Here is a 27,827-nt window from a genome sequence, read left to right on the forward strand (position 1 = left end):
AGCAGTTATGCACTGGTAAAGTTTTAAATTACCCCCTATAGCTTTATTATCTTAATCCAAAAACGATTAAGAGCTCCGTTTTAACAGAGCTATTAACTGAGCTAAAAACCAACGCTGGACAGGAAGGACAAGCCATGCATACAAACGGCAGGGGGAAACATTTTAGGATGTTCCCACTGCTTTGCTTTGTCCCTCACTCATGCACTTTAAAAAAAAAAAAATACAATAATTTGACTATAACATGGAAATCATTTTAGCATTGTAAGAAACCAGCTTGCAAATGTTGTGTAAGGTAACAACCATTACTCTGCTACAAACAAAATAAATATTAAAAGCAAATTAAAACAAAGGAAAGACAATGTATGAATATGGACACAGCCTGAGCTGGCAGGTTTGGAGAGGAGAATGAGATTTCCTCTCTCACTTACTACTCACCTGCCAGATTGAAACTCTCTGTGATCAAAGAATAATTAAAGTTAAAGTCACCCCATGCTCTGGTAAACACAACGGATGACACGTTTTTGCTCTATGTTATTTGTAGTTATTCTGTCATGAATCTGATTTTAGTAGCAACCATGTCTTTCGCTAGAGTTCACAGTGTCCAGTACAGCTTCATGCACAATATTCACACATTGCAGCCTCTTGGTTTATGAGGGGAAACTCCAGACCTGGACAGAATTTAGAAGATTTTGTTTTAACTGAGCCAATCTCAATAGAAGACACCTAAAGACACAAATCAAGCTAGTTCAACAGTGCACATTCATCTCCAGGTCAGGAGAGTTGTAGCTGTGAGGTGTTTCAGTGCTCAGTTCTCACACTGACCTGGTTAAAGGTGCGTTCGACCACAGTGCTGGCACACAGAACCTGAGACTGGGGCCCTGCTGTCTTTATGTCCTGCAGGTTCTGCTCCCGGATCTACAAACAAAAATATTCAACTCATAAAAAGGACAATAAAAGGTAATAGGCATCCTGTTTAATATGCTCCTAGAAGGACGAAACACCTAAAGCAAACAGGAGAAAGCTGTGATACCTTATTCCTCATTTCCAGGACTTCCTTTGGGTTGGTGTTCAGTGGGATGAACTGATTGACTGCAGCAGCCTGGCGGAGCCCATCTTCCTTTGTCCACTGTAAACACCAGATAAAGAGTTAAAACCAGCTAAAACCAGACACATGAAATGACATGACAAACCCAAGCACAAAAATATAATCAGACAGAATACTATGCAGGCTTCACAATACAAGAATCATGCTCAACTGAAACTGACAAAACTGGATGAGTGTAAAGTGGTCTGAATGGAAAAAAAAGTGAACCAATGATGATGATGCGCCTTTTCCACTTTAAATTCAGGGGACTCCTCTACACCACAACCAACATAATCTATCAGAGGCTACTTTATCAATGATTATAGAACAGGATTTTCCCAGTAATACAGAATGTTAACTGATGCTTCATTTCCACAGAATGACTAAAACCTATAATAAAGCGGCAGATTTTCATACCTGACGTTACTAGATTTCATACTAGAGATGAAATGTGACCGGGGAGCTTAAATCAGTTTGGAAATTATCATTTAGGTTAAGTGTCAAAAATAAGGCCTGTGGGCCAGAACTGCCCTGAAAAATTGAGCCTTGACTCCTGAGGTTAAGGTCACACCTAGCAGATACACCTATGGTATGAATTTAAAAAAAAAAAAAAAAAAAAAATCCTACTTTGCCTCGTTCTCTACTTATCGCATTTACAAACTTGAGCGCTCACACTGCCCAGCAGGGTGACAACAACAGGGGTAATGATTCTGACATCCCTGTCTTAGATTGAGGAATAGTAGGTTGTTGGAAGGTAAATGTGAAATCAGAGCTGATTTTATAGGATTTACAGCAAACACTGTGTTTAACATTATTTAGATGAGTATAAGCTCATCTGCCTTTGAGATAATAAATGACAAAATGTTTAAAAGTGCCTACACAGATTTAAGCAGACCTAGCAGTTATAAGTTCATTGCAAATCATTTGTATAACATGGATCTCATACACTTTGGTCCCTCCACTGCATTGTTTCCCCCTGTGTCATCCTCCTCGATGCAGTCACAAAAACAAGTTTTTGTTTGGACGACTCAACTTCATTTTCTTCTTTGAGATTCCAACAAACATTTGGTTTTACTTCCATGTTTTGTTTGGGTTTGTATTTGTTTTTTTTAATAACAAGTGACGTGGGGACCGGTGAGTCACATCACGCTGCATTCCTATGGGCTGCAGGTCACAGCAGCAGTCATCCTAAATTTCTGACTTTGTCTCAGGCTATTTTTTGGTCACAAGACTGTCACTGTGCTCCACAGGAGCATCACTGGTTCTACAACCAACTTCTTTCATCAACAAAAAAACCATTCATTTGTCATCATCATTGATATGCTATTTTAACTTAAAAACAAGAACTGAAAACATCACAGGATGGAGAAACAAAAAGTGGTAAAAAGGGTAAGGCATGGAGGGGAATAAGGAGCTGGGTGGGTGGTTACTTGTGAGGGAGAAGTGAGACATGACATGGTGGCTGGGTGGGTGACTAAGACGATGAGGCTGGCTTACGAAGCGAGAGTGGCAGTGAGGGGTGAGCTGGCATCACCAAAGTCATTTTCCAGGCTGATACACAACAACAAGGACGACAGAGATAAGAGAGAAATACACCCGAGGACACCCGCCCATGTTGGGACAAAGAAATCGATTGTCACAACACCACAGACTAAGAATATCTTACCCTGCTGAGGATCAAAGTGTTAGGTGTCTTGCTAAATAATGTGTTCCTCTTAATGTGAAGAAACAACCCATGGTCGTAACGCAAACCTGGTAATGCTCAGCATGATTGCAGGGAAAAACCCATTTCCGCACCAAACTGAATGAGCAGCAGGTGAATACAGAAATCAAATCTTCAGCTTTCATGCAAAATGTTTTAATTCAACCTTTGAAAACTAGGCATGTGTAAGCATAAGCTCATGACGTCATTCCTGTGTTTGTTACAAGCTTGGCTGGTTAGCTGCCAAACTAGGAGATAGATGAGGAAGGGAATCTTGATGGAAGTAGCTGGATTGGGTTGGTTGAGTATGAGATGAACATGTAAACACGATATACTCACTGAGAAAGAGTCTCACAACACAACATTTCCTACTTTCCCAACAGGAGATAATTAATTCAAGAGTCAGGTCAAATTTCAAAAGTTTTAGTTCTTTCTTTTTCTTTTCTTTTTTTTTTTTTTAACCCCGCCCCCAACAGATCCACTCATGCAGGCCTTGAGGTGCTCAAAGCCACTTTGGAAATAAAACTGAAATCAGAAGATTAGAGAGAATATGAATAATAGGAGGAAATGCACAAATGCACAACTGGGAACAGTTGCAAGTGTTTGAGAAAAATTTAGAAAAAAAAAAGAAAAAAGGAGCAGGCTGCATAACTCTGTAGTGAAGTAAATCTGGAATAATCCAGTCTTTGTAAAGTATATTTAATCTGGAAAAATAAATACTCTCATCATGCCACCTTCCTTCTTTACTCTATAGTACGTCTCTACAAGTTCCTAAAAATTTTTGGTGAATAAAGCCTCAAAACTCACTGAACTTTTTTTTTTTTAATTTCTTTTTTTACTTCATTATCATCTCACTCTTCTTTAAGCAACAAACGTCACGATGCACAGAGAACAGTTGTGTATTAAGGGATTGTGAACAATACTGTGGTCAGGAGCAACATCACCTGGTTGTGCCACATTCACCTGCCTACCTGCAGACTCATGCCACACCCCTGCTGCTCGCTCCTCTGGGAAAAACATCAACACCAACAATGCATTTCACTACTACACATGCAGTGGGGCATGCTGTGGGCAGCTGGCCGGGCATCATGAAGTATTAGGATACCAGAATAAGAGTAAAAATAGTCAAGACATAATCACAGCTGTGAGGTAAGCTGTGAGGTAAGTACAGAGACTGCAGCAGAAAGATGGGTTACTGGGGCATTTAAGCACTAAGAAAGAACAGCAGTAAAAAGAGACTGCACTGACTTGCATTTTAGCAGGCAAGCAGTTCTGTGAGAAAACGTGAAAAACTTGTAGCATTCTTTTCATTTTCACTGTACTCAGACCCTCAGGATGCCGACCACCTACCCGTTACCACCAACAAGGTAGCTCTAAAATCTATACTATGAACAATAAGGTAGGCACAGACCAAGCAGTTGGTTATACAGCTTGGCACGCAGACACCGGACGAGAGAGACTGCAGCAAGGGTTTGACGTGATCATGTGTTATGTTCGTCCACACCTTAGGCTTCGACTTGGGGCTGCTGCCGTCGGCCCCGTCCTCAGAGGGCTCATCGGGGCGGCCGCTGGCATTTAGCCAGCGGGTCTTGTCGCGCTGGCCGCGCTGGAAGCTGTGTTTCAATGGGGAGCGAGCACCTGAGTCACTGTCTTCCCCATATGAGTAACCACCGTGGGCGGAGGAGGCCATCTCCACATCACTGTACTTTTTACCTTTGTCTCGCAAGGCTGGGCAGCGGTAAGGATAGCCCGTTCTGTAGCCCTGGATGGAGACGAAGCAAAAAGATCCCAAAACATGTGACTATGTATGTGTCTTGTATATAACTTAATAAATCAGCCCTCTCCCTTTGTGCTTACCAAGTTGTCGAGCATTCTCATGAGGGCTTCAAACTCCTGCTCCCCGACTTGCCACTTGGGATGTGTTGAGGACCCGTCACCAGCTGGCTCAGGGACCTGTGGGCGTGACTTGTATTTCCCAGGGTCCAGCATCACCAGATTATCTGGCCCTCCAGCGCTGGCCAGTGTTCGTACCTGCAAAACATTAAGGGGGGTATACAAACAGACCAAACCATAGAAAGATCCAGAATCAAAACCAAAAAAAAAAAAAATAAGAGAATGAGGACACAAGCACATCCAGAGAGACACAGACATCCAACACAAGGACAGATGAACATGTATAAAGAGACAAAGAGACAAACGGACAAAAGCATTAGTTGTGAAAAACGCATACAAACATGAATGACAACCACATAACCTAAAACATGAAACAACAAAGCCAGAATATTACGGATCGTTTGGCATTAAAAAATTTCAATGTGTTACGACTACGAGGCGGTTCAGTGTCTTACCTGGATCTCACAGGCAGTGACCAGATTGTGGATGTAATAGAAAGCCTCCTCCACTGTTTCACCTACTGACACCAAGCCATGGTTCCTAAGGATCAACACCTGAAACAGATGAAATAAAAAGAAAATTCCCTTTAGAAATAAATTCTCTCCTTTTGATTTCTATTACACACACAAAGACTCTGCTGTTACCTTGCTTTTAGGGCCAAGGTTTCTCTGTATAATAGTACTTTCTTCCTCATCCACGAGGATGCCGTAGTAGTCATGGTAGGCCACCTCACCCAGGGATAGGGCCTCAGGAGAGATGGGTAACAGTCCGCATTTCATGGCCGACACCTGCAAAAAAATAAACAGGCTCAGACAACACCTAACCAACTATGTGTTTAAATTGTAAATTTACAGCATGCACTACTGTTGCTTACCGCTGCGCCTGCAGGTGTATGTATATGTACGACACACTTGACATCAGGACGTGCAGCATAGATGGCAGAGTGGAGAGTGAAACCGGCCTGGTTGACTCCAAGGTTGGTGCTGCCACGGTCTACTATTTCACCTTGGAGATTAATCTTCACCTAGATGGTATGGCAGACAACTAAGGTTCAATAAGCCTGTTTTGAAAACTTTATCTCAAAAGATGTAAACTCATGCAGCTCAAGGTATTAAAATATGAGGGGAAATTGCTTCATTCAATAACAAAGACAATAAGCCTCGATTAATGATCTGAAGTGCTTCTTACCAAACTGGAGGCAGTGACTTCACTGTAAAGGAGCCCAAAGGGAACAATAAGGAAGCGCTCCTGGTCTGAATTCACTCTGACCTATAAGACAAGAAGACAGCAATGTTAGATTACTGAAAGTGGCTCAAACTGAGCAGCACTGTGAGGAAACAACACTCACAGAATCCTGAACAGAAATAAATTTCTATGGCAGAAATTTATAAATAGCCAAAAATGGTGGAGGAGGAAAAACAAAAACTGGGGTTATTGTGCAGATTTATTGTACTGTTCAGTGTATATTTTCAGTTATACATCCTGGTGACCACTGACATTAAAGCTATTTAGATAATGCTTTCAAGTAACTCCCTGTATAGGTAACGAGTTGTGAGACTTGCTTCTAGAAGATCTTTGGGATCCCTTTCTGCTGATTATCACAGTAACAGATGCAGGGCTTTTTACTTCTTTGCTTATTGGACAATAACATGATCAAACATAGCATTTGTTTAATGGTCTCTTTGGGTGTAAAAAGACCTGTTTAGGTTAGCACTCTGGATTAAGCCTTCACTGAAGCCATCACTTTATGAAATTATGTGCAGTGGAAGTGTCAACTGCAGGAAAAATATATTTTACATCTGATTTTGTGACACAGTCAACAAACTTTTGAAAGTTATTTGTTTCGACTGGTGATTGTACACACATCCCAGTTACCACTGAAATTGAAACTCTCTCCTTGATTTAAATAGGGGCTTAAAATAACCACCCAGAATCATTCCAGGATCATTGCACAGTTACAAGACTTGCTTCTAAAATGCATCAATGCAATGCATCAGACTCAGACTGAATGGGTATACTAAAAGCTTAGTGTCAAAATATCAACCTGACATTTTATTATGGAATGAATGAATGAATGAACGTACTGTGAGGTGGTTGTAGATGAGCTCAGACCACCCAAACAAGTCAGCCAGCCGATAAAAGGCAGCCAACTTGCAGCGCAGCAGCTTCTCGCCCTTGTCATAGGAGATGGAGTCAGAGCCACGCAGATCATTGACTGGAGTCACCATTCCCAAACCTGCAGAGAAAGAAAGAAAGAAAAAGCAATCTCACACACAACAATTAGATGGGTTCTGCCACGGAAATCTGACTAGAGTCTTTGTGCTGAAATCAACTCTGGCATGCTCTGCATTACTCATTGTGAGCACAGACACAGCAGGGCTGAGGGCAAGAAGTCACACACAGCCATTCTCTTCTCTGCTTACTCATATTGAGTGCCGCCATGCCTCCTTGTGGTGCTGCAGGGTACATGGAAGGCATGCTGGTGGTCATGAAATCTGCAATCTGCTGCAGAGCCAATAGGCTTGTGGGCGTCTTTCCCTTCTTCAGCTGATCCTGGATCATCGTCTCTAGCTCCTCGCAAAAGGCCTGGAGGGTCGTTGTCACAGACACGACAAAACAAACAAAAAACAACAACCCACAAACAAACAAATGATTAACTTTGAACTTTAAAGGGTGGTAAGAGTAACTTTCAAAAACAGGGCAAATCCTAAAGGCAGAAATAACCACGGATCTACACAGATCTAATATTAATTCAAAAGTGCATCAAGCTGAGCCTGTATGAAAGGGCAACTTCTCTCTGCACAGTAAAAACTTAAACATCAGTGCTTTTCATGCATATAATCGGCCTCTGAACAGTGTTTTTCACCGTCCTGGGCATTCTGCTGGCGAATCAACAGATTTCTGAACATATGAACCATGACCTGACTCTGATCCATGGAAACCAAACAACATGAACAAGCAGAATTAATGAGTACGTCCTACTGACGGGGCTCTGTAGGATCATGGAGACCCTCTTCCTCTGCTCCATCATGTTGAAGTCCTGTCGCAGGTCCGGTGCCATGTTCCTCTCCCTCTGGTACTCTGGACTGCTCTCATCTACCCGGTCAAAATATCGCTCCTTGTGGGGGGCTGTGGTGGGAGGGGGGGCTGTCACCACCCCGGCACCTGACTCGCCGTTCATCCTGGGCTGGCCTCCTGTAAGAGTGTCAGAGACTACTGTTAAACATTCAACAACAATTCAAAAACTGCTAAACATATAAGTTGAAAGCAATTCTTGTTTTAAGCGGTTATCCTTTTACTAGAATATAAATCAAAATGAGTATTTTCTGTGCGTTTTTTGATGGCACACCTATATACTGTCTGATACACAGTATATATACACAAATTTCCATCATAACAGTCAACACCATCCGTATTTGCAGCTTGGTTACAAAGTGCTTTAACTTAAGAAAGTTTCCTGTTGTAAAAGAGGAAATGAGAATCACCCATCATTAAACCAGAAAGTCAATCATGCAAACCGTACCGCCCTTACATCCTGCCTTGGTCATGTGACCACTCTTCCCATAGAGGTTATCATTGATTTCCACAATGTGTTTCCTGAAATCACAACAGCACTCCACTGTCAACTGTGGCCAAAGGAAATAAAAGAAAAACTGAAAATACAGCGAGCTGTATCTTGTTATTTCATGATGTTTGTGATAGATATTTACTTTTTTTATTGATTTGAGTCTTCATTTAGATAGGACAGTGATGCAAAGACAAAAGCTGGGAGAGCAAACAAGGGGAAGATGAGCAGTAAATGACCTTGAGGTGGACTCAAAATCAGGCCTCTGCTATAGCCTTACCGTGTATGGGTTGCACTGTTATAGCTCACACGACTGAGCAGGGCATGTTATGTTATGTTGTGTACATGACTTATACCATATACACTGCTAATTCTAACAGTTACTTCTTACGGCTTTGCATATTACCTAAAGCAGCTGCTATAAAACAATTAACTGACAACAACAATAGTGAGGGATCTGCAGACATGAAGCCAGAAGACTGATTTATAGTAGATCCATGTTGATCCTCCTGGCTGGGTGTTTGTAAGGATAAATAGTTCGCAGCTGTCTGTCACTGGACAAAGTACTCAAGTGCTGACTCTGAAGGGCACAGACAAACTCATGGGCACAGGGAAGTGTGTGTGTGTGTGTGTGTGTGTGTGTGTGTGTGTGTGTGTGTGTGTGTGTGTGTGTGTGTGTGTGTGTGTGTGTGTGTGTGTGTGTGTGTGTGTGTGTGTCTGAGGCAGCCCATTAGTTCAAATCAATACAAATGTTGAGCCAAAAGTGCCATGACAACAGTAGACTGAACTCAAAGCATCCAGATTAACAGGGGGAGCTGACGGACCCCCTTTCTTCTCTTCCTGCCCGCTTTTATTGGTGTTCTGAGATTTTCCACATCAATAACACCAATATTTCCACAGATCTGAGGTCACTCATTTAAATCAGGACTTGGTTTCCAGTTTTGCAAATTCTACACCAACAATACTTTGTCCAATTTTTTATTTAATAAACTAAATCTGTACAACAGATAGGCAGGATAAAATACCTTCATGTGTGGTATAGTCAGACCAACAATATAATAATTAAAGACCACTGGCAGAGACCAAAGATAAGTCCTAAACATCCACCGGCTCTTTATTAAAATGTCTTTATTAAGTATGATAACAGGTGTGTATCATATCAAAGTAATAATTGTAAATCTAATATTTAAAATCTTATAACAGTAAACATGTCATTTAAACACAGTAAAGCACATCACAAAAGTCTGAGATCCATTAAAGATAGCAGTTACATTTAGCAGCACTAGTTTGGCTGGTCAATAAATTGATTTACCTCCTAATGCTTATGGGATGTCCAACTGAAGTGCCATTTGCTTGTCCCCTATGCATTTCAATTAAATAAGGCTTTCGGCAGACCTCTCACTCCAGCAGTGCCTGGATACAAAGTAACTTTTGCTTTTACTGCTTGGTTCCATCTTTTAGTTGCACTTTTATACATTTTCTTTTATTTAGCATTATGCTAAAAAACAAAAAAAAACAACAACCTTATTTTAAGATAAATGTGTTTAAATTCTATTCACCAATTACATCCAGACTAAATATGCAGTTTCTACATTTTGTGCATTCTATCAAAAAAGTTAGTGTATAGAATTAGCATCATTTTTAGTATTACTCATTGAGCAAAATGATGAAAATGTAAATACTTGAAACAAAATAATCCTTACGTCTTCCACGTGTAAGGAAACTCCAGACTCTGTCCAAAGAGGAGACAGCTGAGGTTGACATGGCTATCTTTGCAATGGCATTCGTCCCTGATTTCCTAAAAATCAAGGACGTTTATGTTCTTCGCCTTTTGTTTTCCTATCTGTTGCTTTCCTTTAACTTAAAGCGCAATTAAGAAATAAGAGTATGAGAAAAGACAGCGAGGCTGCATACTCCTCTTTGAAACCATTCAGGAACAAAAACTCAGTTTTGACTCAGTCATGATGTAACTAGGGCGTGAGGTATTGACAGAGGAATACAGAGCACTGAGATCTGGTGCCAGACACTCATTAGGGAGAGAGATCCTCCGTCCCTGGCCTGTTAATGATGCAAGGGAATCTCCAAATAGTCAATTTTTCCATGTTGTTGGTCAATCTCCATCAACAAAATGTACTTTCTTTTTTAAATGTACAGCATAAAATGTTACATATTGAATAAAATTTGTCAGCAGCACTGCTCAGATTGTGTACTTTTGCATATATATTTAAGCCATCTGTCACAAATCATGGAAGAGCTCTACCTGATGAATCATTATGAATGAAGTCACTGAAATATATGCCAATCACATAGAGCCTCAATAGGACTAGAAAAACAACTTTCACAGGTCAAAGCTTTCTGCTCTTCAGTCATTCAGGAAACAGATCAGAGGAATTAATGTGTCATGTAAAGCTAAAAGGTGTTAATGACTGATCCTCAGTACATGAAGGAGCAAATCAATCATTTTAAAAACTGAAGCAGTGGCAGCTTTTGTCACGCTGCTACTACTATATTTAGTTTGATGGAGAGCTGCACAATTAATCACATGTTAATATCCATCACAATTTTCACTTCCGATAATTAAATGAAGGTTTTGAAGTCACCAAGTAACAGCAAATCAAGCGCTTCCTAAATCAGCGCCAAGCTAATGCCGCCACGAGCTGATCACAGCTGTTCCTGGCACGGTGAATCGCAAAGTTTCCTGGACTAGTATGGATAAGTAGTGAACATCACCATCCATTGTTAGGAAATAATTTTAGTGATGTTAACCAAGAGGAAATCATAGAGTGCTGAAGAGCTGTTGCTGCACTGCAAAGCAACACAAATTAAAGACTTTATATTTTGCCTCTAGGAGAGGCACGGAGGTCAAGTGAACCTCAATGTCTGCAAAAATATTTTAATTACCAGGATTGTAGCTCAATGTAAATGTATTTCAGTTAGTGTTACGTTTTGGTGAATACAAATTTTCTTCTAAGAAATTCACTGAATTTACATGAACGAGGAGGACAAATTTTATCTTTATGCTAAAAATCTGTACATTAGCTGCAATGTAGCACAACATGGATGTTAAAGCACTGTTATGTTCACATGAAAGTGTAATAAAAACATTTTTGTCACTAAAAATGAATAATCAGAATCTCAATACAGATCAAAAAAAAAAATAGTGATAATCATTTTGGCTCTAGTGTGATGTGTGAAACATCCAAAACGACAACTTAAAACCCAAAGAATGCTGTTTAAAAAGGTGTAATATGCAAGTATTTTATGCATGTATGCAGGGATCATGCAATTATCAGACTAACCAATCGGGCCAATCCTTTTTCAGTTATCAGTATCAACATTCTTCTTTCACTCCTAACTGATGCCCCACCTAAAAAACTGACTGTTTACATATCACGAGTAAAGTCCTACCAATGCTGAGCAAACAGTAACATTTGGAAGCAGCTCTGATGATCTAGCAAAGCTGTGGTTTGAAGGTGTGCAGATATTGCTGAACTTGCAAAAACCATCACAATCGCCTCTGCTGAAGTTGCAGTACCACACCAGCTGCCCTGATGCCCATGTGCCAAATTAATTAAGTCAGGCTAAGAAAGAAAATTTGCATCACTTAGCGTCCAAGACAGCCGTTGCATGCTGTTGCAAGGCAATGATCTCTTCTAGAGTAAGCTATTCATACATCATAAACTTTTTTTAAATCACTGTACAATCATTTCACTTTATTCATAATAGCTACAGGCAGAGTTGAGACTAACACATACCAAAGCTATCTGACAACGCTGCAGTGTTTGCAGTTCTTCAAAGACTGACCCGTGTCAGAGTGGGTTACCAGAAAAAGGTCTCAATGTTTCCAGACAGTCACATCTTTTTCACTTTGATTTGATTTGCTGAAAAGCCACGTTACATTTCCTGTTGTTTGTTGCACGCTGGTGTTAACTGTTAATGGCAAGGAGGCAAAGAAATTGTACCCACAGTCAAGAAATGAAGAAAAATCAACACCACAATACAGAAATATACCTTTTCATGCAGAGTTTAAAACACACCAATTTAGATCCATCTGAGAAGTGGAGCGTGTTTGTCGGCATTTTCATAATCTGAAACCGCGTGAATTGTAATTATATGACATTTCACAGAATAAATGCATAAATAAATGGTGTTTGATGAAACTGGACTTTTGCGACTTAGTTTAGTTAAGGAAAAAAAGTACCTACAGGTATTATTGACACTAATGGCCCACAGCATTTTATTGCAAGTCAGCAACATATCAGCATTATCCATTTGAGCTTAATGCCCTAAAATCAATATCAAAATTGAGACTGTTTATAAAAGCTTTAACTGTGCATCTTTTTCAGTCCATTAGCACTCAGTGGCAACGAAGAAATTTGTGCTTGTGTTGAAGTTTCTAATCAGACAAGTACTGATATCTTTTTTGAAAAAAAAAAATGTTTTGGAGATACTAATAATTAATAGGGCTCTTTGAGGCAAAGTTAATATAGTAAAACCATGAAAACAACATTTAGGTCTGATTGGAATGCTAAAGCTTGTTCACACTGAGCCAGCTTTGCGCACTAAAGCACTGCAGCAACACTGTAACAGGATCCTTTCATTTAAAGCTGCCATCACCCTAGAATCCAAACCTGCAATGCACAATGCTACAAGTTCTGCTTAGTGCTGCAAATTCAGGTGGAATCATGTATCTCTTAAATTATATTCAAACCACATAGAGGCAGATGAGAGAAGGAGAGCTGTGAGAGAAAGAAGACAAAGGGTACACAATAATCTGCTAGCTTTCAAATCCACCGCCATACCTGCGTAAACAAAGCACAGAGAGGTCAAAAGGAACATTTAATTTTATGCATTAACAAAACCCTCAAACAGCACTGAATAAGGTCACTTTCAGTGCAATCTCAAAAGCATTTGATACATAATTTCTTACTCCACTCAGCCTCACTTCAAACATTAACAGAGTCCCTCCAGCTGTTAAACAACAGACACTACAAATTGCAGCAGGAGCATCTTCAGTGCAACTCTTTTCTGGTGTTTACAAGTGACAAATGATCAGATCTCAAAAGTGTTTATTTCTTGTGGACAGAGTAAGCAAAACATCATCAGACACAGAAAGTTTGCCATTTCACCAGGCCCTTTCCTCCTTTCTCCTAAGAAATGTAGGTGCATGTGTTCAGCTGGCCTCAGCTCCTGTTAGGAGTACAGTTGCCTTGGTAACCAAACACATCACCATGGAAACACAGGACAGCCTATAAAGACTGCTGTTATGTAAGAACAGCTGTGGGCCAACATCACACTCCAAGGCAGTCAGTGTCAGAAAGCACACCTTTGAATTAATGTGCCACTCATTTAACTAGTTTGGTAATTCACTATCAGACAAGACTACAAGGAAATAATTCCACTTCCACTATGGTGCCATTTAGAATATGATAGCAATATATGAGGTTGCTTTTGCTCTTGGTTTCTTAGTCTGAAGTAGTCCAAGATTTTTAGTAGATGCACCTATAATGTCAATTTCAAGCTCCTATGTCACCTCATTTTCGAGTTATTTCAGTGCATTTAGGTGTCCAAGCCATTCACCCACTCACCCTCCCAGGTGACAACAAGGCTGAGAGGTAAATATGTCTATCCTGGTTATTACAATTTAATCTTACAGGAATTACTTTGGAAGCAAAGTTAATATCATCAATCATGCAGTAATGGATTACATAGAACATGTTGGCTTTTGTAACCACACCCACTGGAAAATCCGTATTGGAAAGTGCTCTGTAGTCGCTGAATAGAGCTCAGGGTGTGTTTGAAGACATGTCATGCACTACCCTGCAAATGCCGGGGACTTTATAGCTACCTTTACTATCGTCACTTCATCTCAGCAGTGTGTTCTCCGTCTTAACTAAAAATAAGGGACACAGAGGTTTGTGGAAAAATGTATTAGCTGCTACAAGACTAGCTGTGGGGTGGAGATGTGAATAATGATCTTTTGATACTGCATACTGGAGAGACAACAACCATGTTAACCCCAGCCTGCAGCAAAGGCAATCAGAAACAGAACTGAAGCCTGAGAAACTCTGCTCTGAGGCAAGCTCTAGCTGATGAACAGTGTCAGACTCTCTTATCGCCAACTGCAGTAATGGCAAAATCCCCTTGTTTGAGGTCTCTCTTTTAACAGGGTGCTAAAGCTGATAAAAGAGCACATTTGGTTTTACACTGACTGAGGAAAGTGTGATTTTTTTTAAACAGCATTTGATTCAATATACGCCAAACAAATAAACCTTAGAAAAACCTTAGAAAAACCCTGCAAATTATTTAATAAAAATAAGCACAAAAATTTTGATAAATAAGGTAGGGATCAGGGCAATATATTTACCGAACTAGTGGCACACCTGACAAATTAATGTCCTATAAAATCCTATCCTGCCAAAAAAGAACCATGCTACAGAACTTTCACCAGTAACTACCAATAGCCTGATACAGACTGAAAGTGACAGTCTGTCCACAGTTTTAGCAGAGCTGGTGACAGTGCAAAGCATTTATGAATACAATTTTAAAGTATCACAACAAAATACTCCAGATCCTAGTCACGGCTTTCTATTACAGTATACATTTTTACCCTTAAACAGGAAAATGAACAATAAGCTGTTGTACTAAGCAAATAATCACATTCTCTCTTGGTGACTGATGTTTTGAACTCTTTTGACAACACCCAATACAGATGTTTCCATACTCCAGAGACTGATGAGACAATGATCGGCAGAAAAACAAAAACACAGAAGAGGTGGCGCATGAAGACCAGCCCCGGGCTCTCTCATCTCTGTGCGTCCAGCTCTTAATAAACTCCCAACCACTCAGTGTGTTCGTGCACACTTCAGTGTTATCATAATTTACTTTTGAGAGACGGAAGCTTGCACTAAAACCATCTTTTCCGCATGACTAAGCTAAGACTAAAAGATCTATTTTGTTGTTTCCAAAAATATGCCAATCAAATGAGAGACTGAAAAGATTTGTAAGAGGCGGGGAAAAGAAAAACAAACAAACATAAAAAGTAGTGATGGTCTTTCTGTTTCTATCCGTTTTCAGCCATTTGACAGATGCACTCAGACAATAACTCCTTATATCTCCAAGCTGGATGCCTATCATCACTGGGAATAAAGAATCCAATAGTAACTCTTGTATTTCTGCGTGTGTGAAAGCACCATCTCTAACTGCTATTACCAGAAAGAATGCATTAGGTGTCATTCCAGCTCTGCCCAGTGCATGTTGTCTTGTCTTGTTTTGTGCACGCCACTGAAAATTAAAGAAGCTGTATCAACAAAGCAATCTACCAGCACCTTTAGAGACTATTTCATTCTCATTAAATTAAACAAGCTAACATGTTAAAATCAAGAGGCAGCAAATCAAATACATAATGCTGCTCTCATTAGCCATGTTTACACGTGCAAAATGTAAATCTAATTAAAACCTGTATTATAACGTCATTGTTTACATAGAAACTAAACAAAGTGATCTGACCATTACCTGCATTTACACACATCCAAGCATTTGACATGCGCAGAATAGTCTAACTTTCTGGAAAACGGTAGAAGCAGTTGTGTTTTCCGATGTAAACAAACGCCGCGTGTCACAGATTTCAGCTTCTCCTCTCTCTAACATTTGTGAATTTTGTGTTATTTTTCCTTTTTGAACAGACCTTCAACTTGTTTTTGTTGTGTTGATGTAACAGACATGTAGAGTAAGAATTTCACCCTGAACACTGGAAGAACTACTTAAATGCAGATCAAACCAATTAATAATTGGAAATTTTAATCACCTCAAAGGAGCATGATCACATAACAATCTTCAAATTGGCATGTTTACACTTCTTTTTAATCCAGACAGGCTATTAATGAGGTTACTTGTGCCCATGTAAACAAGGCTATTGACATTAATTTACATGAATACCATTTTTTTTTCCTTGATCAAAAATAATGTCAAAAAAATGGGAGGCGTCATTTAAACAAGTAATTCCTTTTTTCCATTTCATATTCAAACATAGGACTTAAGAGTCAAAGCTAAGTGAAATCTTGAAACCTTATTTTTCAAAACAAGACAACTTTTTTGGTCTAGTTTTTTTGGGCTTTTTAAAAAAACTTTACATTTCTTGATCATGCAGTTGAAGAGAATTGCAGGAAATGTGAGTGGAAAAAACCCCCCACAGGATCGACATGCAGCAAGGAGTCTGCTTAGACCCCAGGGTACTCCAAGCACAGCTTGGCTAACGTCGACCCCTTAAGCATCAAGGATTTTTTAAATGTATATTTTTGTTAAATGCACACACACTACAAACAAGGCGGGAGTTACACTGTGTTGCAAAAACAGATTAACTGCAGCCAAAATTTATATTTAAATTAAATTGAAATTTCTTTGCTGGCATCTAAGACATTATAATTTGCTGCTCTCTCACTGGTATAGGCTGTAGAAGTGGGCATTAAACTCTCTGTCTCCCTCTTTCATGTGTGCAGTGATGCATCCCAGCCAACACGGCTCCGACGTTCCATCTGTGCCTCACAGGGAGTGTTTCAGCAGGCTGGTAGTGCTATATTTACTGTGTGCTACATTAACTGCATCACCCTCAGTGGGCCGATGAGTATGGAAACGATATCTTTTGTAACTGCCATGACAAGGTGAGACACTTTTTAGCCCTACTGTGAAAATGCAGTTCAAGATTCATCTGCCTGTCGTATGTCACATGGGACAGGGTGGTGGAAGACCATTCTCTGAAACAACACACTCCTCCCTGTGCAGTTTCCCTAGCATTACACTAAGGCCTATGCTAGTCTGTGTGAATGTATCTTCCAGCTAAATATGCAACCTAAACACAGCTGCATCAAATTGACATGATCTTTGGTGACCTCTATGGAGCAAATAAAAGTTCGTCAATGACCATTTTCACATCTGCCACTACCACCTGAGATGTTGCTATAACTGATCACATATGGAGAGGAAGGAAGGAAAAAGTGAAACGGCGAGAAGGGAGCTAAAATGAGGAACACATTTTCAGCTGCACTGTAGTCAAGCGTGTAGGCGTGGGGAGTGGGAGTTAAACACAGAGCTCTGCATCTACAGTAAGTTTGTATGTGAAGTAGTTCAGTGTGTATCGAGGGTGGCAGCAGACTGACGAAGCTAAACGCCATCCTCTGGGAGTTTCGCTCATTCTGGCAGAGTTACCAAATCCGGGGAGTTACCGTGCCTCAACACATACACTCACAGACAATTTATCTTGGCAGTTTGGCTCTGATAATCCTCATACAGTACAAAGTGGGGGAAGGGACTTCCCAGCAGACTTTATAAACAAGCCAGACACAGCCACAGCTTAGGGGCTCTGTTTGAAAGCATGGGGCTCAAAACAAATGGGCAACTGTATTGAGATTGACCATCTTTCAACCATCCTTATTCAAGGTGAACATTTAAGGCTACAAGTAGATCATTTTTTCTCTATCATTGTTTTAGTGCACAAATATGACAGAAACTCATTTTGTGAGCAACACCACGTTATCAAAAGGTGATCAATTCACAGTTCTATAAGCCACACTAATAAATGGAATTTATCCTTTAAGGATCGTTTTTTTTTTGTTTGTTTTTTTTAAATCTATGTGGTGTGGTACCCACTCCAGATGCCATGCACATCAAGCCATAACACTTTTAGGCTTTCAGCTTGCCCTCATTTCTGTACTACACATTTCAAGCTTTCCATTTGACAGAATGCATTATTTCACGCATTTTCTCTTGCTCTCTTTTGAAAACCCTGTTTATTATTTAAAAGTGTGTGCGAGCCCATATTATCATGCAGGACATAAAGCTGTCTGACCTAGCACAGGAAACTGCTCCATCACCAGCACACACACAGCTGGAGACAACCCAAATGTCTCCCCCACTCTTTGGAAACACACCCAGACTAGAGTAAGACCTGCACGGCGAGGAGCCTCTGTCCGACTAAACCTATCGACCCGAACAGCTAGAGGGGTCCAAATTACAACGCAACAGTAACTGTGCGCAAGTGAAATGCATAAAAATAAATAATAAAATAAAAATACCACCTCCACCTCCACCGCCACCGTCACAGGCCTGCTGGGAAAGAATGCTAACGATACTTAGTGTAAAACATTCTGAGTACCAAAGTGTGGGGTCCAGGGGAGCAGCTGAGCGCATGTGAATTGTTTAATAAAGGACAGTGAAACGCAGAAACAGTCGTTTAACAGTGCACAGCAGCGTCTGTGCAGACTCCCCCGCTCAATGGCAACATGCTAGCAAAACAGAGCCGAGCTTCACTGAACACACAGCGAGAAAGACATCGATATGAAGAAACCGCCACGGATAAACACCGTCGCTGAAATGCAAACCACGTCGATTATATCAGCGCTTACCCTCTCTTTGATGAAATGGTGATATTTAAACAGAACTCGGTGAAAGCAGGACAACGGTTTTCACTATTTTTCCTCACGGCGGGGTTTATCTCTCTGCGATTGTCGTCCCCGCGTCGTCGCTCCGCCCAGCCGCCATCATCCTCACTTGGGTGCGGCAAACGGGCAAGTCCGCCCCTCGCTATTGGTCGTCTGGGAGCACGTGTTAACCCATTGTAGCCGCTGATTGGAGGGCGAGTTATCGGCCCGCCCCGCAGAAATGGCTGGATTTATATTTCAGTGTTGAAACTTAAAACGTATTAAAACGAAGGGTACGCACCTGAAACCTGTCGCAAATGTTTATTTTTAATCGGCTTTACTCAGAGCTACACTGCAGTGTAATTTTATTAAAATATATGCTGCAAATGTCATGTAACTCACATCAGTCCCAGCTTAGATATTTTGGGAGCAGCACTGTATCACTTGCTACTCTTGACCTCCCAGGATTGTGCCATTGGATGCTTCACTGATCATGATTAATTATGGTTTGTGGTAATATTCATTCATAACTTCTTCTACGTGTGCTTGCAAAATAGTGGCACAAGAAAAAACATGCTGAAAATGGTGCATGTTTTTAGAACAGTAGTGGATCATGTTGTGATTTGATTACATAATTTAAACATGCATGGGGTTTGCTCATTCTCAGAACTCATTCAAGTGTACCAAATATATTAAGTAGTGATGATCTCTTGTAGGCTAAAAATTAAGAAAAGGAGTTCTCAGGTCCATAAGGTTACTCTTGATTCTTTGCATCCAACAAACCTGTTGGTGCATTCAGCAAACTTGCAGTCATATTGATTTGATGATGGTACCATGGAGGCCACTTACATAACACTGACAGTGAGCGGGGTTAACAACAGTCATTGTAGTCATTGTAGGGTACATTTGTCGACAATCGGACACATTGGAGAACTGGCAGCCAGGGGGCGCAGTTAACTCATTTGGGATAACTGCAGCAGGCTGTTTTTTCCATACAGTCTATGGCAGTAGATGTGAGGGCAATGGTTCATGTAAACATATTGACATGTTCAGTATTTGCCACTAGATGGTACTGCTTTGTCAGACTTCAGGCAGACACCTGCTGCAGAGCAATACTGGTTCGCAGCGCTGGTAGGGCATAACATTAGAGTGTTCAAGGTATTCAGAAACATTTCTAAATGAGATTTGAAATTGACACTGTGCTGTTGTGTGGCACAGATGACTGTTTCTATTACTGCGTTCCAGTGTAGAATTAAAAGAACTCAAACATACTCAAACACAACAGCCTTGCTGCCTCAGGCAAACATATCAGCTGCCTTAGTTGTTTTGATGTTCATAACTAGGCACTGAATTCAGAGAAGTACCTAGGCAAACAAGTATGCTTTATTGTAAAACAAATACCATGCATTTCATTGTGCATGGCTTATTAGAAAAGGAAAATAAGAGCAAAAAGTAAATACAGAGAAGAGGCCAGCTAAATAAGGAGCCCAAAAACTCCTTTCCTCTTTCACTTCTGCACGCCTGTGATAAAATCACACATGAATTCAGCATTCAAGGGTCCAATTTCCCACAGACTGCTTACCAGATGACTAAAAAAGTCACAAGCAAAACTCACTTCTCTGCCATATGTTGTTATTATTATCATCATTTTTATTTCACCACCATGAAGTGAGCCAGTCACGCTCTCCAACTGTTCATGTGCTGATATTATAGATCACATGGTTATGTTTTTTATGGTTTAATTTCTTTAGAATGTACTGCTTAGCATTTGAATGTAAAAACAAGCCCAGCAAAACATTCTGAGTTTGCTGGGCTTACTTTCAATACAAATGGACCACTGGCAGAGCTGGCCTCTGACTCTTGTGGCGTTAATCCTGTCCCGTACCAGTTGACACACACACACGCACTCTCCTCTTTACTGATTTCAGACCAGCACTGGCCCTTCCGCTGTTGGGAATAATTGCGGTCTGCCTTGTAGCATGGATACACCGACGAGGGACTCTAAATATATCCAACCAGTGTGTCTGAAGGGCTTGGGCATGAAGATCATATACTTACAGTGGAAAGCTACACCTTGCTCTATTAATTTTTCTCCTCTATTGTGTGCCAGTGTGTATAAGTACATGTGTGTCTACTTAGTGCTCTGACACTCACTCTCTTGCTTTTTTGATTTCATGCAATCATTTGATATTCCTATCAACAGCAGCAGGAAAGTACGATTCTTTAATCCATATATCTGTCTTTTTTTAACACTAACAAACATAAGTTTGGACGTCCATTTAAACAAGGTGAGGCAGACAAGCTCAGAAAGACCTAGAAAAACAAGCAAATTTGTGATACTTGTATAAAACTGATTAGTAAATCTAATATGGCGTAAAATGCAGGTCTTTTAAGTGATAGCAAATCACTCGAGCTGCAGCATTACATTTAAGTTAGCATACATTCCTCCTCCTGGGTCACCTGTTTTCTCTTAGAAGCACATGTCACAGAGTGAGTGAAGATAAACCCAGCTGCTTTTCGTATTCATTTCAGGGCAGCACTGGCCGTCCCCTTTTAACTACAGCCAGCCTTCAGCTCAAAGCTCTCAAATCACCAGGGGCTGATATGAAAATAAACAATTTGTAGTTGAGCAGAAGATGCCTGGAAGCGCTGGCATGTTTAAGCGTACAGCCTAACCAACGAGTTGCAATAAAAGACATTAGAGGCTTACTGCAGCTCAGCTGAGCAGGTAAAGTTCCTGGCATTTGTTGCTCAGTGAACCCACAAAGTAGTCACAGAGGTGTACTGTGATACTGTTCTATCTTGTAGCAGCAGCAATCTGTCGTTAACTCAAAGATGGTATTGTTTTCAGCTTGCGGTGCCATGGAAAGCCCCACTCCCTCCTCCTCTGTCCTGCACAACAAGACAAGGGTCAGTCTGTCTTTCCCTCCCCAGTGTGTTTTCAAGTCACTTCTTCAGGAAAATATTGTGTAACCTTTGAACTTTGGCAGTGACCTTTTGAACCCAGTGGTCCCTCCTACAGATGGATTATTCACAAGGATGTTTAAAAAATAAAGACAGTACCTGAAAAGCAGTGCAAGACTGTGAAACTTTAAAATAATATCCACAGATACAATAAGTTACATACATCAGTTAGACGCGGCTGCTGAGCCAGGTTCAGTCTCTGTTAAAGTATAATGAAATACATATCAGTCACCTATTACTGTATAGTAAACATCTGGACTATGATCTTCCTTTGGGAGCTGCCTATTATGATTTAAAGCTGAAAAAGGACAAATGAAACATTCATAAAACGATAATAAAAGTGCAGCTGTGATTATTTGTTTGTGGATGACATTTGGAAACATGAGCACAATACTACATATAATATTTTGATTTTGTATTTTTATGGAGGGCTGATTTACATAAACCTAAGTAAACAAGTACCTCAATGTTACTTTTCATGACTGAGTTTGAGTAGGTCTGCTAGCTCTATCTATCTATATATTTAAAAGTAGGGAGCTGGAACTGAAGTGAAAAATGCACAAAGCAAAAATTCTCAAATGCACATAAATATCAATCAAAAATATTAAAATATAATAAGTATGAACATATTTTAGTATTTTTGAGTTGTTTATCTTTTGTTATTGTGTGTCTGCATGTGTATATATGTGGGAATGTGAGTTTTTGTTATGTGTTTTACATGCCCAGGAACTGCACAAGGAAATTACCTGGCAGCTAAATGTGATACAGTAACAGTGATATTTTCCTTTTATGTAATTAATGTATTTTGTACATGGTTCCTGAAATAAATAAATGAACAGAAACAGAAACAAAATTCCAGATCTCCTATTTAACATATCCTGAGTAACTCATCTAATACATAATTTTATTTATTTATTTTACTATTTAAGTTTTTACTAGCAGTATAAAATATTGTTAGTACAATATCCGAGTATGTGCAGTAAATGTAAGGTGTGCAATAAGTACGATAGGATTTATTAAAAAAGTGTATTTAATTTTTTTTAAGTACAGTATTTCAAAATGATAGTCTTTTCAGTCTAGACAGGTCGCCTGGAAGAAAAGAAAAAAGAAAAGAGGAGCCTGTCTGAATGTGGCTGTGCGCTCTCTGGAGGATACCTTGTCTTCTCGCCGCCTCCCTGTGCACCCTCCCCCTGTCTGCTGATATCTCAGCCCGGAGAGTTTTGAATCCACTCTGTGGCCTCAGTCGCCGCCATGCTGAGCTGAGAGAGAGCGACAAGCCAAACTTTGTCACGCTGCCTCAACCCTCATCTCCGTACGCACCGGGACAAAGAGGGAAACGTCCCACAGTGAGTACCTTTAACTTCACTGAAATGTTTAACCTGCGTCTATCTGCTCGGTGAAAGTAGCATCTGTGTTTTTTCTCCCCCTCTGTGAAACGCGGAGTGATTCAGGGCTGTAGCCTCGCGGCTCCGTACTCGTGCGTGCCGTCGCAGATTTCAAGCTCAGCTGCACTTGTTGCGCTGTAGCTCAAACCCCAACAGAGACAAAGGGAGGGGTGGAAAATGCATCGTTGTAGTGTTTTACTTTTAAGCCCTTTTTTTAAACTCCAGCTTTCGGCTTTTACATTACTCCCTCTCGACGTTTCAGAGCAGCAAATAAGATGTTAGCAGCGGGCGGCTCTGGAGTCCATGCTGTGTTTTAATCGCAAAAACCCTCCTCTGCACTTCATTATCTCTTGTCCCCCAGCTCACACGCATTTTTTTTTTTTAAAGTATTAAACTGTTATTTTAAAATGCCAGTCTGGCACCTTAGAGGTCAGTCGAGGGTTTTTTTTTTTACCCTTGGCATGCATAAATCAAGGGTGCGCTTTCACTGCAGCAACAAAAGCCCTTTATTGACAGCCATGAAGCACACAGCCACGTAACCACAGTTTATATGAAGAGCACCCAAATGTCACCGAGTGAAATAAATACCTGCAGCATGCACGCTGAGGCCTCTTGGGGGAGTTTTAGGAGTTCTCCAAGTTTCAGGGCATGTTGTACTACCAAGACTGGGGAGGGTCGGCAGTGACCTGCGCATGAGTTTCATCAGCAGAGCGTTTTCACCTGCATGCATGTCTAATCTTAGTTGGTGAGCAGGCTGCATTGAGTAATAGGTTATTACTCTCCACATTTGCCCTCTGACCTGGCAGTCCTGCATTTCTCTGTGACTGTTTTTTGCTGATCCTCCCACGCCTGCTCTTGACCTTCTGTAAGCATGGAGGGAAGGATAGGGACAGGTGGCCTCTCAGACTCAAGTTCTTCTCCTGATGCCAGATGAAATGACTGAAGGAAAACTAAACAGGAACTTTAAAAAAAAAAAATAATTGTTGTAATTATAAGTTAATCTTCCATTTTATGGGCTGGAGGAAAAGTGTCTGTTCTCAAAACACCATGAAGAGTAGAAAATATGCATGCATGACAAGGTAGAACTAGACAATTTCAACATTTTGACTAAAAATACATACATGTGTGTGTATGTTATATATATATATATATATATATATATATATCTCAATACGTTAATGACTGAATGCCGATCATTTGAGTTATAAACCAGCCCTATGATATTACAATGATTATATACAAGGTTTTTTTTACATTGCATAAGCGCTGATGAATTTTGGAAGGTGCCAGCATCTTGTTTTCACAGCTTTGTTAGTGACATTACCAGCCCCGCCTCTCTCTTCTCATCGTCCAGCATCGCAGCCTTCCCTGGCGGCTTCAATATGTAATTCTTCTGCCTCGTCGATTTTCATTCCACAGGTCCTCGGAGGGTCACATTAGGCACGGGGGGCAGACACCCGGATCTTGTCAATATGATGGGCTAGCTGGCACCAAAGCATGCCAGAATCATGTCAGGCAGGGCCTTCGGGGGGGGGGGGTTCAGAGAACTAGCCAGAACAGGATATTGCTGTGTGATCATTCACCAGCAGCAGACAAATCATTAAACCACTGGCTGCCTGCCGCTGAGCGGGTCAGACATTTCTGTCTGTCACTCTGACTTTCCCTTGGATTAGAGGTTTTAGTTGTGCTTTTTTTTTTTTAAAGGTTGCCAGTGTTTCTTTCTGGTTTTGGAACATCTGCTGGAAAGAAAGTTTAATGTTGCAGAGTTAGTATTTAGTCTAAAAGCAGTCTGGTTATAGTCATTTAAAAAAAAACCCAACTCTTGTTTATCTCCCCGTACCAGATTAGGATGAGTGATTAGGTCATGTCTCTCTAATTGAAAGCACAGGATTCGCATGTGCTAAGTGAAATCACACAGGACCCGTTGCTTGTTAATGCTAACTGCACACAAACACACAAACCTACAAACCTATCTTTAGAGTCCTTTAGGAAAATCAATAATCAATTTAAAGCTGGTTGGGAAATCGGACATTGAGTCAGGAAGCGCTTGGCTGAATGAAAGTTTTGTTTTAAATTTGAACTTTCTGCAGAAATGCCACTTGTTATGGATGTCAGGCCTTATTTAGTTGGATGCCCTGTTTGGGTTTTCAGAACGAGCTCTCACTGTTTTGCAGAGAGGAATTTGACAAAAAGTGTTGAAACTGGTCCTTGCTGGAGCAGGTCCAGCATTTTTGTATAGGAAGCTTGCAGTAAGCACAAACACAGAGACACACACACACTGTGTTTGTGTTCACATGCAAACACAACTATTCAGCCACCTTAAAGACACCACTTTTAGGCGTGCCACCTTCCTTGGCATGCCTGCACTGTATTTAGTATGAATTGAATAAGGTCTTAATGGCTTTTAAGGTGGCCTGAGCAATTAAGCCTTTTTTATTTTTCCTTTCACTTGTCTGCCAGCTCTTCTCACTAAAAAGGCAGAAAAGAATACCTGCAATTGATCTGGGCAGTGGCACCTTCCCCCTCCTGCTTTGGCAGGTTGGGGGAGTCACCGTAAAAAGGTGTTTTGTCTTTGATGCATAATCCTCATTGTTCTCCCCTTCTCATTAACAATACAGTTGTCTTAAGGCAGACGAGAGCGTAAACACGATTCTTCCTTCTTTAAAGCTCAATCCACACCTGCGAGGCGTTCGGCGTTCATACGTCGCCATTCAAGGAAATATGGGGGCGTGTGTGATGTATGGCTCATTGTTTTGGTCTTGCTGGAGTTAAAGGCTAGGGGTCAGTGGCCAGCTTGTGCTCCTCTGATGTTGAGGTGTGCTCGATGAAATGGACATCTGTGGCGGCCTCCCCCCCTCTTCCTTTGGAAACACCCAACCCCCCCCTCCGTGGCACACCCTAGTATCCCTCAGGCTGGGCTGCAGAGTAGCATATGGTTCCACATCAGCAGCAGACAGTGGCATGTGTAGGCACTTTTATGTCTGCATGCATGGTACTGGCCATGCATAATGCACTGCTGCATTCCAGAGATCGTGTCACCATTGAGTGGTGGTTTTGAGTCAGCATAGGCGAAGGCAAACACTGGGTGTGAAACCGTGTTCTGTGTCTTTTGTTAAGCACGTTCTGAGAAAATATTCCAATAACAGTCCACACCCTTCAGGGTTTGGCTGCTGTAATGGTTTTCACTTTAGTTGCAAGTTAGAAAGTGTGACAACAGGAATCGCGATAATGAAACTGTATACAGGAAAGCTGTGAAGATTCCCAAGTTTCTGGCCCCCGCAGCTATGACTGATATTGCTGAGAGAGCAGGAAGCTTAGTGATCCGGCGCTGTCATGCTATCGACAGCTTGTTTGATGTTTTGAAAAGGTTCCCAGCATTGTGTTCCTGAGAGCAGGGAGCTGGGAGGTAATGGAGTTGGGAGATGAAGCCTACATGCAGTACATTCTGTCGCTCCGGAGAATATCACGGTGTGACACAGCTGACAGGAGGAGGGCATCTTTCATCTGAGATAAAGTAGTCGTTCTTTTGTCAAATGCTCAGCTGGATTTGTTTTAAGAGAATAATTTTTCTTTTGTCAGCCTGACGTCACTCAACGTTTGATAGTTCACTGACTGGATAAACAGGAAGAAGTCCCAGCTCCTCTTATTTATGTCCCCAGGATGCAAACTGTCTTCGCTGTTAACCTACGTGTGGAGTTTTTGTCACCCGGGGCTGAATAAAGGAGTGCACCGGCTGAACCTGCAGTCCCCATTCACTCCTTGGAGAAGTGGGGGAAGAAAAAAAGGGCTCCTCAACACTCGTCAACAATAGACACACTCCCACAGATGTACACACAGTCACTACCCTAACCTCCCCTTCCCCCATCTTCTCTCCCCTTACCCACCGCCCCCCCACAAATCGTCCCCCTCCCCCTCCTCAGCGATTGTGTGCACTGAGGCTTTCCAGAGGCGCGATCTCGGGGCTCTCGCTCTCCGCCGGTGAGCAGTGTTTGACTGCTGCGACAGGGAGGAAAGGGAATACGAGCAGTTTTGCTTTACACTCAGATAGAGACAGCCTGTCACTGGCATGTGCCAAAATGAAATAGGTCTTGAATGCGAGCCCTGTCTCTCCACCCTTTGCAGCATCTTGCGCTCCTTTTTTCTTTTTTTTTTTCCCTCCACCTTCAGTGTTGATCATGCTAGATGGAGAGAGAGAGACAGATTGCTCTTGACTGGTGAGCAGAGAGGGAGGAGGTGACAGGCTAGTTGTGCTGGATGACCAGATTTTAATTATTTTTTTTAACATCTGTCATGCAAACCCTTCACGACTGTACCAGTAATAACAGTGTGACTGAGCCACGTTGAAAGAGCTTCTGTACCTGCAGGATCTTCCCACTCAGATTATGGTAAGATTCACGTCGCACACAGCTCCTGCCGACACCGACAACTGTGTGCTGCCACCTAACAATGATAGATATCAACTGATTTTTTTTTTTTTTTTTTTTTTTTTTTTTGGGCAATAGAAGATGCCTGTCAAAGCTTGCTCTGCAGGGTGGAGAGTGTGTCCAAAATGGTGCATGCTATTTTTACCCAAATCTCATCTATGAGGTAAATAATTCAGTGTGCTGGGGCATGCAGCAAGGGAGTTTCCACATTACCTTATTTGCTTTTTGTCTCACTCTGGCTGTGTGAATTAATGGAGAAACAGAAAAGGACAGTATCTTATTTATGGAAATCGGTGTTTATTGGCAGACGTGGAAAGTGTTCATCTTCTTACAAGCTGTTCATAAATCTCCCCCCAGGTTGGATATTTAAAATTTTCCTGTAGCTTGCCACAAGT

At 41.1% G+C, this 27,827-nt stretch overlaps 2 protein-coding genes across 12 annotated transcripts in view; one reads left to right on the forward strand and one right to left on the reverse strand.

Moving 5' to 3' along the window:
- The window catches only part of add1 (adducin 1 (alpha)), a 29,723-nt gene extending 10,930 nt beyond the window's left edge, over positions 1–18,793 (reverse strand). For 8 of the 10 annotated variants that reach the window (XM_031754646.2, XM_031754639.2, XM_039614797.1 and 5 more), the window contains exons 1-12: positions 18,645–18,793; positions 7,666–7,874; positions 7,103–7,265; positions 6,764–6,915; positions 5,868–5,948; positions 5,554–5,703; positions 5,324–5,467; positions 5,135–5,233; positions 4,644–4,817; positions 4,198–4,548; positions 1,031–1,126; positions 823–915 (exon numbers count right to left, since the gene is read on the reverse strand). In XM_031754646.2, coding sequence (XP_031610506.1) covers positions 823–915; positions 1,031–1,126; positions 4,198–4,548; positions 4,644–4,817; positions 5,135–5,233; positions 5,324–5,467; positions 5,554–5,703; positions 5,868–5,948; positions 6,764–6,915; positions 7,103–7,265; positions 7,666–7,860 — 1,698 coding nt within the window. In that variant the 5' untranslated portion in view covers positions 7,861–7,874; positions 18,645–18,793. The remainder of the gene's footprint in view (positions 1–822; positions 916–1,030; positions 1,127–4,197; positions 4,549–4,643; positions 4,818–5,134; positions 5,234–5,323; positions 5,468–5,553; positions 5,704–5,867; positions 5,949–6,763; positions 6,916–7,102; positions 7,266–7,665; positions 7,875–18,644) is intronic. The other 2 variants (XM_031754641.2, XM_031754647.2) reach the window with 1 other exon arrangement.
- Positions 18,794–22,710: 3,917 nt separating this feature from the next.
- sema4d (sema domain, immunoglobulin domain (Ig), transmembrane domain (TM) and short cytoplasmic domain, (semaphorin) 4D) overlaps positions 22,711–27,827 on the forward strand; it is a 37,747-nt gene continuing 32,630 nt past the window's right edge. For both annotated transcript variants that reach the window (XM_039614673.1, XM_039614672.1), the window contains exon 1: positions 22,711–22,969. The gene's annotated coding sequence lies outside the window, so the exon portion shown is untranslated. The remainder of the gene's footprint in view (positions 22,970–27,827) is intronic.

Source organism: Oreochromis aureus, linkage group 7 (genome assembly GCF_013358895.1).
Source record: "Oreochromis aureus strain Israel breed Guangdong linkage group 7, ZZ_aureus, whole genome shotgun sequence".
In the NCBI taxonomy this organism is placed as follows: Eukaryota; Metazoa; Chordata; class Actinopteri; order Cichliformes; family Cichlidae; genus Oreochromis; species Oreochromis aureus.